General features: G+C 30.7%; 1 protein-coding gene across 1 annotated transcript; it reads left to right on the forward strand.

The window, feature by feature from the left end:
• The first annotated feature begins 3,056 nt into the window (after positions 1–3,056).
• On the forward strand, positions 3,057–11,069 carry LOC125872940 (vacuolar cation/proton exchanger 3-like). Its single transcript, XM_049553754.1, has 11 exons — positions 3,057–3,336; positions 4,143–4,210; positions 4,325–4,353; positions 4,851–5,047; positions 5,776–6,006; positions 6,707–6,835; positions 7,215–7,331; positions 7,459–7,512; positions 9,082–9,198; positions 10,250–10,340; positions 10,653–11,069. Exons 1-11 carry the CDS (start codon positions 3,127–3,129, stop codon positions 10,688–10,690), a joined length of 1,281 nt encoding a protein of 426 aa, XP_049409711.1. The 5' UTR covers positions 3,057–3,126; the 3' UTR covers positions 10,691–11,069.
• Positions 11,070–16,925: the final 5,856 nt, after the last annotated feature.

Consider the following 16,925-nt stretch of genomic DNA (forward strand, 5'->3'; position numbering starts at 1 on the left):
TATGGTTTTGATATGTTCTTTTTAGAAAGAGTTTTCAAGAGCAATTACCTCTTTTAAGAGGGTAGTTTGAGCAATTATTTCAAACCAAAGAAAGATGTGTTTAAAACACTTATGAGCTAAAGTATTTTTGGGAGTAGTCTTGAGCACCGAATTGGGGACACGAGTTCATATTAACTCAACTCTCCATAAGAACCATGTAGCCAAACATGGGATTTGACGGGTCATACTTTTTAGATGATCACGTAAAGTTAAGCTAGTGGATCCACTAAGTTAAAGTTAAAGTAAGGTCCTATATCACGGCAAGGTATAGGATGGTCCTTGGGCAACGTGAGGTAAAACGTTATATCATCACTAGGGCTCATAGTGGTGGTTATCGGTTAGAGAAACTCCCACAGTAGAAATTGCATGGTTCCTCAAGGGGTTCTGCTTAGTATGGATGGGGGTATGGGATTTCATTCATGCATTGCACAAGTAGACTTTGAGAGGGAGCATGGTATTTTCATGATATTATAAATATGATTTTGACGTTATATTTTAAATAGTTTTACAAGTTTTATATATTGCATGTGTCTTAGTGCTTTATATTGAGTTCAGTTATTCATGAGTTGAACAGAGCCAAGGTAAGTTCTCTTTTGTATCCCTTTCAAGCTTAAGTTGTTGATTAGTTGTCCAGCTCGCATACTCGTACATTCCATGACTAATGCCAGTTGGCCTGCATCTTATTATGATGCAGACGTAGGTACCCAAGATCATCATTCAGCACGCCGTTGATCCAGTTGAGCACTCTAGAGTCAGTGGTGAGCCTCCTTGCATTCCGGAGGACTCTGTTATTTCGTTTTTCTTAGTTTTGTTTTATTAGGATGTTACGGGGTCTGTCCCAACATCCATCTCAGTATTATAGAGGCTTCATAGACAGTCAGTCAGTCAGTTAGTGTTGAGTCTCTCATTTGTGTATATGTAAATATTCTATTTTGAGACTCGAGTTGCCTTTTTGGCCAGATTTTTATCAGTTAGGTTGTTTTATGACCTTTCATTGTATGAAGTTATTCTGTTGAGTTAAAGTTTCCGCTGAGTTAAAGTTTCCGCTGAGTTAAGAAAGTCAGGCCAAGGGTTCGCTTGGGGCCAGCAATGGTCTCCGAGTGCCGGTCCCGCCCAAGGTGTAGGCTCAGGGCGTGACAGATAGTTATCCCTGACCTCTGGCTCTAAGACCCAACCGTTGGACCTAAGACTTAACCTTAACCCTAAACCTAGACCAAAACCCCGATCATAACCCCAAGATTCAACATCAAATCAACCTCGACACTAGCCCATAACTTGGTAAATCTCAAGGGCTTGGTCCTATGTTTATTTGGGTCAGGTCCCATGTCACTTCGGGTCGTATCTCAGGTCAGGCATCAGATCCCTAATTAAGGTTGGGCTGGGGTGAAGTCTCAGTTTGGGTCCCCACGCGGGTTGGGTCGTGTTACGATGTGGTAGGTGAAGGGGCTAGTGTTCTGGACATTTGTATTAATTAGGTGGTGGTGTGGGGGTGGGATGGTGATAATTTAGAAAATAATTTTCCTAAGTCATTTTTCTTAAGTTAATGGAATATAAGTCCATTAGAAAAAGATTCTTGTATACGCCCTGTATTTTCTATATTTCACCTTGGTTGTATTTGTTGTGCGAATGAATACAATGGATATAGGTTGTATTCGCTGCAAATGAATACAATGGATACAAGCATCTAACACCCAAATGTATTGCTACGAATGTAAATAGGTAAAGTGTAACTACAACTGGTAATTATGCCACCAAACTGGATTAACATATCTTAAATTTAAAATGTAGTCTAAAATATATTTAAGAATTTAAATTCAATAAAATTTCGACATTATACACCGTCCAAATTTAACCCAATTTGTCCATTGGTCATCTCTAGTTTTCAGCCAAGTCACCGTCAAAATGTAATATTCTTTCTAACATGAGAGTACCCATAATATTTCAGTTGAAACAGAAAATGTGTGACCATTCAGTGAAGAAATCACCAAAGGAAACTTCTTATTACATACTTCTTCTATATATGCACAATTTCTTCTTTTAATTGTATACGTTAGTGCAACAAAGTACTAAAAATATGTTTCTCTCTAAATAGGGATTTTGTGAAAATTCAAGGAAACTTCTATGTATTAATTTACTTAGCTTCTTGAGTATATATTTTGGCTCCTACTCTTGGAAGTTAGCGGTAAAATACGTATAAATTCTTTTAAAAATGAATGACGATAAAATTTAAATTCAAAATCTTAGTTTGTTTTGATAACTTGTTGAAGCTAGCGTATGATCAGATCTTATCTAAAATTTAAACTTAAGTTGTTATTAATATAATTTTATCTTAGTAAAATGTGTCATCTAAATTAGTCGGATCCTTTTGACATAAAATGTCGAAGGATTGTCCACTTGCTCAAGCATCTCTACCTTTAGAAAGTGACAACGAATGACTTCTTTTAAAACTTTTTGAAAATAGAAAACCTTGGAACGATAGTTTATTCAATTAATTTTTATAATTATAATGAATTTAAAAATAATAAAAAGTACTTCTTGCAATCATTCAATATTTTTAATTTTTTCACTATATCAACTTAATCCATTAATGCTGAAGTGAGAAAGATATGTACATTTCTTATCTGAAAAATACTTCTCCACATGAATTAATAACAATTGAGTAATCAATATATAGTATATACAACGTACCATAAAATATTTTTTCTCATGAACACTCAATAATTATTTTTTCCAATGATTTTATTCCATAAAGTACACAAATATATAAAACCTACATACTTTATTTCTTTACCTATTTTAGGGTTCTAGCACTTGTTTCCATACCATAAAACTACGTGGAGTCCATGCAAACATATTTGAAAAATAAATAATTTAATAAATATATATATAAAAAAAAAAAAAAAAAGGAAAATTCTAGGAAACTTCAAATTTCAAACACACCCAAACTCCCATTTCTTGTCCTCTATATAAAACCAAGAACACAAGTGTTGATATACATAAATTTTTCCCCTATTAAATCAACATTTTCTAGTCCTTTTTTAGAAAAAAAATAAAATTTTAAATCCCATTTTCTATTTTTAGGAAATAATGGGTTCTCTAAGGGATTTGGAGAATAATGTTGGAGAAGAATTAGAGAGGAAAAATGATGAAGAAATTATTATGAAGAAGAAAAAAAATGCACAAATATTTAGGATATTGTTGGTTAATTTTCAAGAAGTTATATTAGGAACAAAGCTTTGCTTGCTCTTACCAGCTATCCCTTTGGCAATCTTGGCTCAATACTATCATTTTGCAAGAGTTAGTATTTTCATTTTTTTATTTCTCTTCCTGATTTTATTATACTCTTTCTATTTTAATTTATGTGATGTTTTTCAAAAAAAAAAAATTATACTCAATCTAGGTAAAGTTTGATCAATACTTTAAAATATATTTTTCAGTAAAAACTACAACTTATAGTACTTTTCGTATAAAATTTGAATCTATAAATTTTAGTTTTAGAATATATATTGAGTTGATATAATCTAATTTAGTTTTAAAAATTAGTTAAATTGACGCATGAACAAAGAAAAATATCATATAAATTGAAAAAGAAAAAGATCAAAGTATTTCTTTAAATATTTTTAAGGATGTATCATTTTTATGGACTATTATCTCCCTTCATCCGTTTGAGCAAAATGTTAAAAAAGAGAAGAGTAGAAAATTCATGAACCGATCCCTTCATCTACGCCTCATAGTAGAAACTATGAGATCATCCTCCTAAGGATGCCTTAAGGCATCATCCAAGAGTCACGAACCGATCATAGAACCTTGTTCAATATAATACATTAGCTATTCGCTCTTAGGTTGAATAATTTAAATTCAGAATATCGATGAGTCTTGTTTAATAAATAAAACACGTTAATTAGCTATTCGCGCTAAGATTAAGTTGTAACCATCAAAATGGGAGAAGGTAATGAGTCGTTCTTAATTTTAAAAAAACACGATTTTTAAAACCAACATGCTTAATAAACTATATAATAGTTAATAATTTAAAATATTTTTTATATTATTTAAATATTTATCATGATCAAATAAATATATGATGATTTTCATGTTATGAACAGCCCTGGATTTTTGCTTTTAGTTTGCTTGGACTTGCACCTCTTGCTGAACGTGTCAGCTTCTTGACTGAGTAAGTTGCATTAATATTTTATTTTTTCTATCTCTTTACTTTTATGACAAAATTCCTAATAAAATTATTTTTTTTTTTTTGTTTCATTTCCACTTGAAAACTAAAAAAAAAAAGACAAATTGCTCACTTCACTGGTCCAACAGGTATGTATTTGTTTCTTGCACCTCCTTCCATCTCATTTTAACGGTTGTTTTAGCTTTTTTTTTACGTCATATATATAAATATATATAGTTGAGAACCATTGCCAATTTTAATTTTGAATTCCTAATAAATGATACTCCTCTGTTAGACAAGTGGTCCACTATTGACTTGGCACACACCGTAAAAAGCAATAAATAATAGGGATAATATTACTATATCACTCTTTGAATATATTAAATTTAATGTTTTAGGAAATATATTAGACATTGAATAGCAAGTCTAAAATAGACACAAAAGAATAAATTATCTTTTGATGTTCCAAATTGGACAAACATTGTTGGACAACTACATTTTTAGTATAGTGGATAAATAAAGATGGACGGAGAGAGTAATTTGTTTTAGATAAAATGACTAGTAATTTTGTGAAGGAAGAAGTATATATCCCTAATTAATTTGAAAATAAAGATGTATTAATTATTGTTATGATGATTTAATGCAGTTGGGGGTTTACTTAATGCAACATGTGGGAATGCAACAGAGATGATAATAGGATTATTTGCACTTTATCAAAGGAAAATACATGTCCTAAAGTATTCTCTTTTAGGATCTATTCTTTCCAACTTACTTCTTGTTCTTGGAAGCTCTCTTTTTTGTGGTGGACTTGCCAACATTAAAAAAGAACAAAGATTTGACAGGGTAAGAATATTGCTACTTCATCAATAATATATACATATACTATATTATTTGTGTTTTCACCCTAGATAGTGTGATGCTTCTAGAGTTCGTTCATATTGAATTGTTCAAAAGCTCATCAACATGTCCAAGGGATGATGAAGGCAATGTCGTCATATTCAACCTTGGAAAAGACATGTCTGACTTTATTAGAATATACTTTTAAGAGTATAATAAATTTTAGAGTAACGTCATTGAGCTTTATTTTATATAAATTATCATGTCAGTAAAAAATACTTACAATGGGTAACTATTCATAATAAGTGAAGTTAGTTACCTGAAAAACAAGATCTAATTAGGTTAGCATATAAGGTTAAATTCCATTGATAATGTAAAAATTATAAATGTTGTCAGATATATATATATATATAAATTCATACAAAATTTGGTATTTGATTTATATACACGTCAGTTTAAAGATTTTTTACATTATCAATATAATTTCTAAGCGGCCTTATTTAATTTTCAAGGTAACTAGTTGAACTAATTATGAGCAGTTACTTATTGTTATCCTTTAGATCACTTGATAATTACTATTAAAAAAAAACTAATAACGGTCAACTTTTGTTGCTAAACAACAAAATTTCATCGTTATTCCTATATAACAACAAATTAGCGAATTATCAAAACAAATTGTTAGTTACGAGCAATTTAACGCCAAATTGACTTCTTTTCTTTTCATTTTGGAACAGAAACAAGCTGATGTAAACTCACTTCTTCTTCTACTTGGATTGCTTTGCCATATGTTGCCATTGATGTATAGATTGGCTTTGGGGCCATCAATTAACAATATTAATAATAATGTAGCAACTTCAATATTGGGATTATCTAGAGTTAGCAGCATTGGTATGCTTATAGCATATGCTGCTTATCTCTTCTTTCAATTGAAGACACATAGACAATTCTTTGAATCCCCTGAGGAGGTAAGTTATCCTCGAACTTCTCTATAACGTCATCGTTTTTATTTGAATGTGTTTTAACTGCTATAGTAAAATGTTATTATAGAAAATGTATAATCCGACCTGATTTTGACGTCGCTATTTAAACTTATGTTTCCTTTTTTGATATGATTGAACTTCATCTATATGTAACTTCAGATGTTATGTCTAGCATTTGGTTTTGTCAAGCCTAACTTCAGACACAGAGTCGGGAGTGAGTGACTGCATATTTTCTAATGATGTGGTTAAAATTAGTAACCTCAAAAATAGGGATAAGGCACAAGTATCCCCTAGATTATGATCTAAATTTCAAAAACACACCTTAACTTAACCAAGGTCTTATTACTCTCTGAACTCTTTTTTTGTAATTTTGTACACTTTTTGGCTTACATGTCACACTCTGTGACTCCACATATAGTTGAAGCGCGTGGGAAATGGTTGGATGTCACGTAAGCCAAAAAGGTGTATAAAATTACCAAAAAAATGGGTTCGGAGGTAATAGGACCTTAGTTTACTTAAGATGTGTCTTTAGAATTTCGATTATAGTCTAGCTTTTGCCTTATCCCTCATAAATAAGATGGGTAATTTGCTAAAAACAAGTTAAATTACATGAACATTGTAAACTTTTTATGTATTATAAAAATGTATATACTTTAAATAATTTATTTTTATGACATATGAGCAGGAGGAAGAAGAAAATAAAGCTTCAGAAGATGAAGAGGCAGTGATTGGATTTTGGAGTTCATTTGCTTGGTTGATTGGCATGACTATAACTATTGCTCTATTATCCGAGTACGTTGTTGGAACAATCGAGGTAAAGTTAATCTGTCGTTAAATTGCTCGTAGCTAACAGAATTTTGTTTTGTTAATCTGTCGCTAATCCATTCTTAAATAGGATTAGTAATACTATTTAGATATAAGATGATCATATTTAATGTTTGATTTTCGATATAAGATGATCATATACATGATTAATATAATTTAATTTCCATATAACTAATGTAACGTTTGGTTTCTACTTATGCTAAGTTTAATACCTTTACTTATACAAGAATTTATACACTATTTTAGTATTGTATGCGAGATATATAAGAGTATCCTAAGACGAAAACGTACTTAAATTTACAAATTTGTAAATTACATATAATTCATGTATTATTTTCCGTATAATGATTTTTTTCAAATAATCTCAGGCTGCATCAGATTCTTGGGGGATTTCTGTGAGTTTTATTAGCTTAATAGTGTTGCCAATAGTGGGAAATGCAGCAGAACATGCTGGATCTATCATTTTTGCTTTAAAAAATAAGTTGGTAAGATATATATTAATACTAAAAAAAAAAAATTAATTTACTCGATATTTATACTAATTCATAAATACATTATACATGAAACATAATATATAATCTAAATAATTTATATATATATATACCAATGCAGGATATATCTCTAGGTGTTGCATTGGGGTCAGCTTCTCAGATTTCTATGTTTGTGGTAAGAATTTTAATTATCAATATTTGTTTCATTATATATACTATTTTTTTTTATCGATTTATCTGATATACTTTATTTCTTATTAATCTCTTACAAAAAGAATGATATCTTTCTTCTTAGAAACTATTTAACTTTAGTGTCACCCTTTAATTTATTGAATAACTTGTTGGAACCCTTAATTTAGGGGTGTACAAAACCGAATTGAACTAAATTGCGAACCGAGTCAAACCGAGAAAAAAAATCTGACTAGTAGTTGGTTTGACTTGGTTTGGTATTGGAAAAAAAAAATACAACTATATTTGGGTTGGTTTGGTTTTAACTAAAAAAAAATCAACCCGAGATCAAACCAACCCGACATTATATATATAATTTTAAAATTTTATTTTATACATAAAAATATTTACTTTGATATAATTTTTAAATATTTCTTATACTTTTTCATAGTTTTTATCTTTTAATATATTATTTCAAGTTTGAAACTTAGAATTCTGAATAGTTCAATAAAGATTAGTCCACATATGTTGGTAATTATAATAAAGCTTAAATCAAAATCAAAATTAATACTAATGCAAAAAGAAAATCAATTCAACACTAAGAATGACAATAATATTGAATATTTGTTCTTTGGTTTTACATTGGTTTAGACAATTCAAATACATAATCTAATTTTAATTTCCTTTAATATTTAGTCATGTAACTAATACTTATTAAACTTATTTTAGCATGATTTAGTACTTTTAAATTATGATTATTTTCATTATGACTTGTTAATTTGCAATGTTTACGCGATTTCATTATTATTATTTTTTTGTTGGATATTTTAGTGTCATTACTCATATCATATTTTGTGTTATTTTCTTAAGAAACACCTTATTAGATAGTTGTAATTTGGAAGGACTAAAGAAATATTTGACGTACAAGTAAATTATATGTTTGTATGAACACTTTACCGGAAAAATCCGAAAAAACTCGAAAATCAAAAAAACCTGAAAAAACCCGAGGTTGAAAAACTCGAGTTTTATTGGTTTAGTTTGGTTTATAGATTTAAAAATCCGACACAAATGGTTTGATTTGATATTTGAAAAATCCAAACTAACCCGGTCATGTACACTCCTAACCCTTATTATAGTACAATCGTTTAGATCAAAACACGTGAGGAACTATCAGCGCCACTTATTTAAAAGGATAATTTTGATATACTTTGTATACATCTAATTTATATTTCAATAGTCTTTAATTTCTTTGAACTACATGTCTAGTCAATCACTGTCATAAATCTAGTTTATATTTCAATAGTGATCACTTAAAAAAATAACAATAATTAATTATCCGTAAAAGTGAAATATTAGTTACCTGCAAAAAATTAAGGCATATTATTACTGATGATTACAATCGATATTTTCACAATATGTTACTCGGACTCTTTAAAATTAATGTTGCATCCGTGTCGAATCTTTCAAAGATACATTACTTTTGATAGATCTAACATATATATATCGTTATTTCTGAAGAGTCTGAACAATATAATTTTTACACGATTAGTGTATATAACATGTTCACTATTTTTAGGTACCTTTATGTGTGATTATGGGTTGGATAATTGGAGTGGATATGGATTTGGATTTTAGCATACTGGAAACTGGTTCTCTTGCTTTTTCAATCATCCTCATTGCCTTCACCTTGCAGGTTCTTTTATTTATTACTATTGGACAATCAACTTCAATTTATTGCTAATTATGTTGTTCTGAATCTTCAAAAATGACAATTGTCGCACTTATATTAGATTTTTTTAAAATGCATTACTAGAGTATCTGGTACGCACCTGTCGACATTTTCAAAGATCAGAGTTAGAGCAATATAGGTAGCTAAAAATATATACAAACTCACTTCAACCCGCTATTTGACTCATTTCACAAATAAGAAAATAAATAAATAAAAATCTCAACTTTAAGGGTTTGCTGCACATATATTGGATCTTTAAAAAATGAACTACTATTAAAGAATACAACAGGCATATGTCGATATTTTTAAAGAGTTCGAGCAATATATGTAACTAAAAAGATAAACTCACTTCAACCTACAAATTAGATTCTTCAAAACCATTACTTTCGGTGAGAACACATATTTTTGTGTATCTGAATCCATAACTTTAAAAATACAATTTTAAGAACCTTAAAAGTTAAATTCATAAATTTTTAACTTTTAATCCGTCTCTCTTTGGACTAGTGTAGTCTTTTCATAGCATAGCATGATTTTCCCATGTATAAATTAAACCATATAGAAAGTATATAATATATGTTGCAAAATGAACCAAAATTTTGGAAGAAAACAAAATTTATACTAATAATAGAAACATTGGAGTTGTCAAATATGCTCCAAAACAAAAGGGCAATATTTTGTTTATTTTGTCCATATATATGAGGAAAATATATATGAATGACATGATAGGCTTATGGTACAAAACAAAAATGGAGGATGTCATGCTCAAATTATAAGTGGAACTTAGCTCTTAATTAATTTCTCATTTTATTTATTTTTCTCACCGATATTTGGTATTTGTATTTAGTCTCATAAAAATTTTGATTAACGTCAGAAACTATCACAAAATATCACATTAAGGTAAAACGCTCTCTAGCTAACAAAGATAACTTCATAATTCAGGCTCGAAATTGACCTCACTTCATTATATTCTATCTTTTTTCTTTTAAAATTCTTATATTCCTAATATCTCTTGCAGGATGGGACATCACATTACATGAAAGGAGCGATTCTCTGTCTTGCATATTGTGCCATTGGTGCTTGTTTCTTTTTCCATAAAATTCCAATCAGTAAGTCATTTTTAATTTATTTATTTTTTGTATACAAACCCTATTAATTACATTAAATGATACTTATGCATCCCTTTGAGAAAACATTTCACTTATATACACAAGAAATGTGATTACAAAATTTTATACTATCATTGCAATGTAACCTTCTTTAGGAGGTTACTTATCTTATCTTTCATCTTGTTAATTCCACTTATTATGGATAATAACAAGAAACTATTTTTATATGATTTACACTATCAATATATAGAAGTTAAATCCTCTGACGAATTGCTAACTATTTTTCTTTTTGGGTGTGTCGGGTGTTGCTAGATATTGAAAACTATTCATATGGGATCATGTCCGCTTAACCAAGTTCATTCAGCAACGTGATGAACCATCAGAAAGAAATTGATATGTATCTGATGGAGTCATCAACCGGATGTAATACTGCATTGCATCAATATGCATTTGTTCATCCAAATTAGAGCTTTCCCAATTACCCTTTTGTGGAGATTATTACATTTCATGTTTTGATTGGAGACCCTAATGAACATGAAATGTTAAAATAATAGATTTATATCAACATGGTTTAAGCTTTATGTAAATATATGTTCTTGTTTTATTACTACTTTTTTGCATAAATGTGGTGGATTTTGAGGAGAATAAGAAACATTCACTCCTATCAGTTGTGTGTTTCAGTTGAGTATTTTGGTGGCCAATTAATAAAACTATCTAAGGTTCCATATATTCCTTTTTATTGGTAGGCATTTTTTCTATATGTTCTTGCTATTAGGGTATGGAGCATGATGCACTAAACTCTCACTATCTGTGGTTCAAGCAACCTTTATTGTCCCTTAAATATATGAAGGATTGCCTAACATAGTCCTTCATGTATGCATATACCTCACTACTAGAAGCTAACTAAAGATTCTTTTTCCCTCGCAAATCAATGAAAAATTAGTATTCAAAACATGATTTTCTCATCGCCATTTTCACCGAACTAGTTTACTGCGCATGACAGAAAACATATTCTCATTAAAATATTGATAAACTTCTAAATCTTTTCGTATGTAAGCATTTTAATTTTTTTTTTCTCACTGATTCAATTAAAATATCATCTCTGTGGAAAAATAGTAAGTTTTTTTAGTAGTACCAGTATATGAATACCATAATCCCAAAATTGAATTTATATAACTACACAATCAGTGTTAAAATTTGTGAGTTTAACTTATATATATATTCATATTAAAAAGAATTTTTAACTATCAATTCATTTTTATCTGTTTTAGCACATAACAGTCCTTAATTTAGAAAATAATCAGTAGCCACATTAATCTGAGGATAGTTTTAAATATACACAATAAAGTAGTTAATTTACAAAAAATATAGTTATGTTATTATTTACATAAAAAATAGTCAAAAGTCATAGAAAGTATACATTGACTATACATTATGATACACTTTAAAAGTTGAATACAGTATATCAAAAATGATCTTTAGTGGCAATTAATTAACGGCAATAGCTCAATTACCGTTAAATATATATTTTTAGTGGCAATTAACATTTTTTGTATGTGTCCCTAAAACTATTTTTTGACTAATAAGTCAGGCGTTGATTCAAATAAGTTAAAATTAAAATATGTTGATTCATCTTCTTTGATAAATTTGATTATCTTCCTTTTGTTTATTTGATTTTATCTTTTCCTTTTCCTTAATTCTTTTTATATTACCTAGAGCATCAATATCTTCTACAATCATCTAGTTGTTAGGACCGAAATAAGCAGGTGTAATGCGGAAGCTAGCAAAGCAAACCTCGAAAGACCACGAGTAAGAAGACAAACGAGAAACACATCAAAAGAGACAGATTTAACGTGATTCGGTCAATCAACCTACGTCCACAAAGGAGATGAGCAATCCACTATAAATATGAGAGTACAAAATATAGAGAGAAACAACCTCAACCAATTTACTAGGAATACAAGGAGGTACACAAAATTCTCCTCCATAACCGCGACTCTCAAAATCCTAGGACTACATTGTGAATGCTAATTAAGTTAGAAGGAACAAGCCTATATTTATAGAGTCCTAAAACCTTTCCCACAAGAAAAGGACTAGTCAAAATATTAAAACATTTTCCTAAAAGGAAAACTTATTTAGGGTAAGAAATCAGGGCAAATAACCCCAACAAATCTCCCCCTTGGCCTGAATTTCTGACAAAATAAATTTGTCCACCTTCTTCACATAATTTTTAGGATCTTGTATCTCTTCTCCATAATCTCCTCCATCAAATCTACGTCTCGACACAGAGAACCTCTCTGAAACAGTTTCTCCAACAAAATCTTCATTACTGTCAAAAAGGTTGCGACTAGAACTACACCACCAAGATGAACACCCATCTCTAACATGATTCCATCATTGAACCATGGCTCTGATACCACTTGTTAGAACCGAAAATAAGCAGGTGTAATGCGGAAGCTAGCAAAGCAAACCTCGGAAGACCACGAGTAAGAAGACAAACGAGAAACACATCAAAAGAGACAGATTTAACGTGGTTCGGTCAATCGACCTACGCCCACAAAGGAGATGAGCAATCCACTATAAATATGAGAGTACAAATATAGAGAGAAACAACCTCAACCAATTCACTCGGAATACAAGGAGGTACACAAAATTCTCCTCCATAACCGCGACTCTCAAAACCCTAGGACTACATTGTGAATGCTAATTAAGTTAGAAGGAACAAGCCTATATTTATAGAGTCCTAAAACATTTTCCTAAAAGAAAAGGACTAGTCAAAATATTAAAACATTTTCCTAAAAGAAAAACTTATTTATGGTAAGAAATCAGGGCAAATAACCCCAANAATTTAGTAGATTTTTATGGTGTTAAGCACACAAATCGATTGTAATATAGGTGTTTAACACAATGTATAAATATGGAATTACATGCTTGACCGATCGCAAAAATAATTACAATTATTAGCTAAATATATATAAATATACACAAATTATGTATAACCTATATTCTTCCCAATATCAACAAAAAAAAAACGAAAACAATTGCTAACTAACTATGACTCTTGGTCCAAACTTTAGAGATAATTAATCAAAGACTCAATAAGTCATTGTTCCATATCTACTCATATATATAACAAATACAAAGATAAATACAAAATTGTAGTTTGGACCCGTAGAATTAAGTTCTGAAACTCAAATTTTAGTCTAACTTTCACGGATGGAATCTACGGTCCGTAGATCAAACCATGGACCGTAGATGGCCTCGTGAAAGGTTTCCAACAGTTTTTTAATTAGGATTTGTTTTGTTTTTCCATTTTTCCTAAGTCTAAGCCATGACATAGCGCATATCCTAAAAAAAAATTCACACTCAAGACTTAGTTCCTACACTCTTAAATCCCTCAAACTTAGAACCACCATAAGCAAAGGAGAAGATAGGATTTTCAAACATCTTCTTCAAGAGCTTTGTTCTCCCGGGTATGTAAGGCTATTCATAGTATTGGACGCCGTACATCTAAATTCAGTCAGTAAAGAGAAAAGTCCAGGATTCTACCCAAAGTTATATGAATTTTGAGTTTGGTTTGTGTTTCGTATTCTGAATTCTGATTTTCTTAACTATTGAGATTATGTTACCTTTTTGCATTCTGATTCTTAAGTTGTTCTTCATGTTTATATTATCGCATGAACCCTAGTTATTTAGATTTTGTTGAAAGCCTTTGTGAAAGTATTTTTATGCATTGATTTCAGAATTTAAAGTGAGTCCAAATATATTTTTAAACACTAACGGTTCCAAATGTATTATTTTGCATTGAGAAAAGAAATACTATTTCGAGAAGAGCATAAATAGTTTTTAGAAGCATTTTAGTCAGCAAAGTAAAGCTCAGTTATTCCTTAAAGAGGGTTTTTCGAGTATTAACTCAACCAGTGAGTACTATTATAGCGCATTATTACATATACTTTGGGAGTAGTATTGAACAACAATTTGGGTAAGAGTTGAGATAATTGAAACCCTATAACCTACTCCACCGGTGTAGATAGGATCGTACTAGAATTCGAACGACTCATCAAATACCTCAAGAAGACTTTTTAGTGGATCCATTAGTTTAGTTGCGTTATATACCCCGACAAGGTATATGATGGTTCTGACAATGTTGACGAGATATTGTAACATCACGAGGTTCATAGTGATAATTGACGGTTAAAGAAACTCTCACAAAAAGTAAAGTATATTATCTCAATATTTGCTATCATTACATGTATATTGTAATTTTTTTTTTAACTTATTTCATTCATATTCATGTTTTACTTCCGTTGAATTATTTTTAGTCATTCATTGAGTTTAGCTATCTATTTCCTTCAACTTTATTAAATAATGTGCATTCCATATACTAACATCATTCGATGTTGTATCGTTTAATGATGCAGATACATATATTCAGGATCATCAATGTCACGATTCGAGCCTACACCTTGGATGTGACCGGTACTCGAGAACCATATTGCTGGTCCCCAAGCGAACCCTCATCCTGGCTGACTACAAGCGGAAGACTAACTCAAGCATACAAAAGCTTAAAAACTGAATAAAAATTCATGAAACTGAAATAAAAAACTTTAACTCAAATGAAAAATTCTGAATATAAAAATAATATTCAACTCGCCATAAAATAGGCAACTTAAGTCTTTAAACATTTAACAAAATAAATTATACAGACTTCTCAACTATACCGATTATCTATAAAGCCTCTAACTATTAAAGATGGAAGTCGGGACAAGACCCACGACATCCTAACTAAACTGAAAAGTAAATGAAATCCTCCGAAAACAAGGAGGCTCACCATAGCTAACTCGAACTTCCGGATGTATCAACGAAGCTCCTGTTGATGACCCTGAATACATGTGTCTGCATCATGAGAAGATGCAGGCCAAATGGCTCAGTACGTGGAATGTACGAGCATGTAAGAGGAATTCTAAAGCATAAACATAAGTTTGAACTTTGATAAAAAAGAAAAACATACTTACCTCTTCTCAACTCACTCAACTCAAAGAAACATAGCTCAACTCAATGATAAGATATTCAACTCAGAGGTATACTCAAGGATACTCAAACTTACTCAACTCAAAGGTACTCAAGTATAAGATACTTAACTCGAAATACTCAAGGATAAAGTAACAGTAAAAGATACAATATATATGAAAAGCTGTAAAAATGTAGATAGCAACTCAATGTATTGAAAAATACAATAATACTCAGTACGTATGTATATAAAAATACAATAACTCTGTGGGAGATTCTCTAACTGATAACCACCACTATGAGCCTAAGTGGTGATACAACGTTTTGCCTCACGCTGCCAAGGACCGTCATATACCTTGTCGGGGGTATAGAACCTAACTCACTAAGTGGATCCACTAGTCTATGCTAAAAACATCTTAAGGAGTCATCTAAAAAGTATGATCCTTTACTACCCATGATGGCTACATGGTTTATGGAGACTTGAGTTATCTGACCTCGCAAAATATACTTAGTTCATATATTTGTAAAAACAAAGCTCTTTCTTTGGTTTGAGATAATTACTCAAAACTTAGCTTAAAAACCCTCTTGGAAATCATAGTTTCCTCTTTACTGAAAAACTAGCTCAAAGGCTCTTTTGAAATCTCAGTTTCCTTTCTTGTTTAAATGTGAAAACATTTACTCTTTGAGAATACATAGTCCCGATATACTCTTTTGAAGAAATAAACTCAACCCTTTACTCTTTACTCTTTGCTTAACTCAAAACTTAAGTCTTAAAACAAAGTTAAAACGTTTATAAAAGACTTCTTAAAATATGATTCATGCCAAATTATGGACGTGAACGACTCAATGCAAGGTTTTCAATAACCATACATAGAATTTAATACTTGGAACTCAAGAACTTCAATGATACTACTCATTTCAAGAATACTCAACTCGGAAGGTTCATGCAGAATTATGAGCATGAACTACTTAACTCAAGGACTCAAAGACACTTCTCATCTCAAGATTATTCGACTTATAGGGTTCATGCGGAATTATCTGCATGAACAATTCAACTCAAGGACTTCATGGGTAACATGTAATAGTCCCATGATTAGAAATATAAACTCAAATGTGTTAGAAACTTATTACTCAAGACTTAGAACTTGAAGATACCACTCCTCTCAATGATACTCAATTTGTGGAGTCCATGCGGAATTTATAGGCAAGAACGACTCGACTCGAAAGTCTACATAACTACATAGAACTCATGTATACAACTCTTCTCATTCTCTTACTTACTTCCTCAAAACTTAGTTCAAATAAATGATGGATCTCAAAGAATTCACAATTGAACTAAAAGGCTTGCTTGAACTCTACTATTAACTCTCTCTTGAATGTGAATTATGAATTCAAGAGTTTTGGTTCATGACATGGAGGATCTCATGATGACAAGGTAGACTCATGAATACAATCTCTTCATTCTCATACTTACTTGCTCGAGTCTTGAAACAAGTTACTAGAAGTTGTAGAAGACTCCACAAAAGGACTCAAAGGGACTTTCTTAGAACGTTCAAAAGAATTCTCAAAACTTAA

The sequence above is a fragment of the Solanum stenotomum genome, chromosome 8, assembly GCF_019186545.1.
Source record: "Solanum stenotomum isolate F172 chromosome 8, ASM1918654v1, whole genome shotgun sequence".
Classification (NCBI taxonomy): Eukaryota; Viridiplantae; Streptophyta; class Magnoliopsida; order Solanales; family Solanaceae; genus Solanum; species Solanum stenotomum.